This window comes from Myotis davidii, unplaced genomic scaffold (genome assembly GCF_000327345.1).
Source record: "Myotis davidii unplaced genomic scaffold, ASM32734v1 scaffold3465, whole genome shotgun sequence".
NCBI classification, from domain to species: domain Eukaryota; kingdom Metazoa; phylum Chordata; class Mammalia; order Chiroptera; family Vespertilionidae; genus Myotis; species Myotis davidii.
This window is the reverse complement of record NW_006296237.1, coordinates 7,324-9,617: the sequence shown is the minus strand read 5'-3', so window position 1 is coordinate 9,617 and position 2,294 is coordinate 7,324. Positions and strand designations below refer to the sequence as shown.

The window sequence follows — 2,294 nt, the reverse complement described above, 5'->3', positions numbered from 1 at the left end:
TCTTGACCTAATAATTCAAAATGAATACTATCAAAAATTTATTGTAATCATCTATACATATAAAAGGCTAAGTGTCCATCCATCCAACCAGTAGCTATGATGTGCACTGACCACCAGGGGGCAGATGCTCAATGCAGGAGCTGTCATGAAGCACACTGGCCATCTATACTAATAAAAGGGTAATATGCAAATTAACCATCACTCCACAACAAAGATGGCGGCGCTCATAGGCACAAAGATGGCAGTGCCGGCCGGAGCCATGGAGCTGGCCAGAGCTGGGGGGATGCTTGGCTTCTTTTGGGTAGGATGCTTGGCTTCCGTCATCACCCCATCGATGAAGGAAGCCAAGCCTCCCACAAGCCCTGGCCAACTGCTGAGGGCCAGCCTCTGGGTGGTGTCCACAGAGTCGGCCTAAGCGGGCAGGAGGCAGCTCCAGCCTGGAGGGAAGGTGGAAGGCAGTGGCCAGAGTGAAGGCCTGGGTCCTGGGTGCCGGAGGGAAGCAGGTGCCAGCAGCCAGGGGAAGTAAGGCCTAATCTTGCACGAATCTTCATGCATTGGGCCTCTAGTAATGATAATAACAGCTATACTTTATCAAGTTTTTACTGTGATTAAAGGCATTTTCATACCTCAGAAAGATGGTAATAGCTGTAACCACATTTTAAAAGGAAACACAGGAAGGTACATATAGAGTTAATTGTGACATCAATATAAAGCATCAAGTTACAGAATTAAGGTTACATGAGTTGAAAACACATGTTTTAACCACTATTACAAAATGAAAGAAATAAAGATATTATCAAAGAAAAGACCTTAAATGCCTTCAGTTATTTTGTAAGGCTCATATAAAAGAAGAAATTGGTATACATCCATAAATAGAATTAGTGAGGAGAAAATAAAGAAAGAGAGAAAGATTTCTGCTAAATTTAAGAAAGTTTGAGTACTTGCACAATTTTAAATAAAAATGGACTACCACTTAAATGAGTGAATAACTGGCATAGGAATGACTACTAGATCATGTAAGATGTTCATACAAAGGCGAAATCAAAATGTGATGAATAACAGAGATGCCAGTTGGCTGTTTATTGAATGTTGCCTTGGATTTTTTCTTTATAAGACACACCAGCTGCATGGAAGCAGAAAACCACACAGAAGTGTCACAATTCCTGCTCCTGGGTTTCTCAGATGACCCTAAACTGCAGCCCCTCCTCTGTGGAGTGTTCCTGTGCATGTACCTGTTCACTGTGCTTGGAAACCTGCTCATCATTGTGGCCATCAGCTCTGACTCCCACCTCCACACCCCCATGTATTTCTTTCTCACCAACCTGTCCTTTGTGGACATCTGTTTCACGTCCACCACGGTCCCAAAGATGCTGGTGAACATCCAGGCACAGAGCAAAAACATCTCCTACATCGGATGCCTCATTCAGTTGTATTTTTTTATGATTTTTGGTGGAATGGACAACTTCCTCCTGACTGTGATGGCCTATGACCGGTATGTGGCCATCTGCCAACCTCTGTACTACACGGTCATCATGAACCCACGATTCTGTGGATTTCTGGTTCTTGTGTCTTGGCTCATCATGTTCTGGGACACCATCCTTCATATTTTATTGATGAGGCAGCTGACATTCTGTGTGGGCACTAAAATTCCACATTTTTTTTGTGAACTGGCTCAGATCCTCAAGGTGGCCTGCTCTGACACCCTCATCAATAACATTGTCTTGTATGTAGCTACTGTCTTATTGGTTGTGTTTCCTGTTACTGGAATTCTGTTTTCTTACTCTAAGATTGTCTCCTCTTTAATGAGAATATCCTCTGCAGGAGGGAAATATAAAGCATTTTCCACCTGTGGCTCTTACCTCTCTGTGGTTTCCTTGTTCTATGGCACAGGCCTGGGGGTCTACCTCAGTTCTGCTCTGACCCATTCTTCCCTACAGAACTCAGTTGCCTCAGTCATGTACACCGTGGTCACCCCCATGCTGAACCCCTTCATCTACAGCCTGAGGAACAAGGATGTGAAAGGGGCCCTGAGAAGGCTCCTCAACCTAGCAGCATCTTGTCTGAGATAGTGCTCTGGCCTTAGGACTAAGTGTACATTGTGTGCCCAAAGGTAAATGTTGCAAATGTAAATACCCAGCTCTTTTTCACTCATCAACAATAAGCTTGATTTCTTCTATTTTCAAAGCATGTGTGATTTTACATTTGTTTGTTTTTGCATTAGTTTCTTTTAAGCAACTCCCTTGTGAATTCCTTTTTTATTTTTCTTCCCTATATGGTGTGCACAATGTCCATGT

General features: G+C 43.3%; 1 protein-coding gene across 1 annotated transcript; it reads left to right on the top strand.

Moving 5' to 3' along the window:
- Positions 1–1,127: 1,127 nt before the first annotated feature.
- Positions 1,128–2,069, top strand: LOC102761712 (olfactory receptor 7D4). The gene has a single exon (XM_006771256.1). The coding sequence runs from the start codon at positions 1,128–1,130 to the stop codon at positions 2,067–2,069; it is 942 nt and encodes a 313-aa protein (XP_006771319.1).
- Positions 2,070–2,294: the final 225 nt, after the last annotated feature.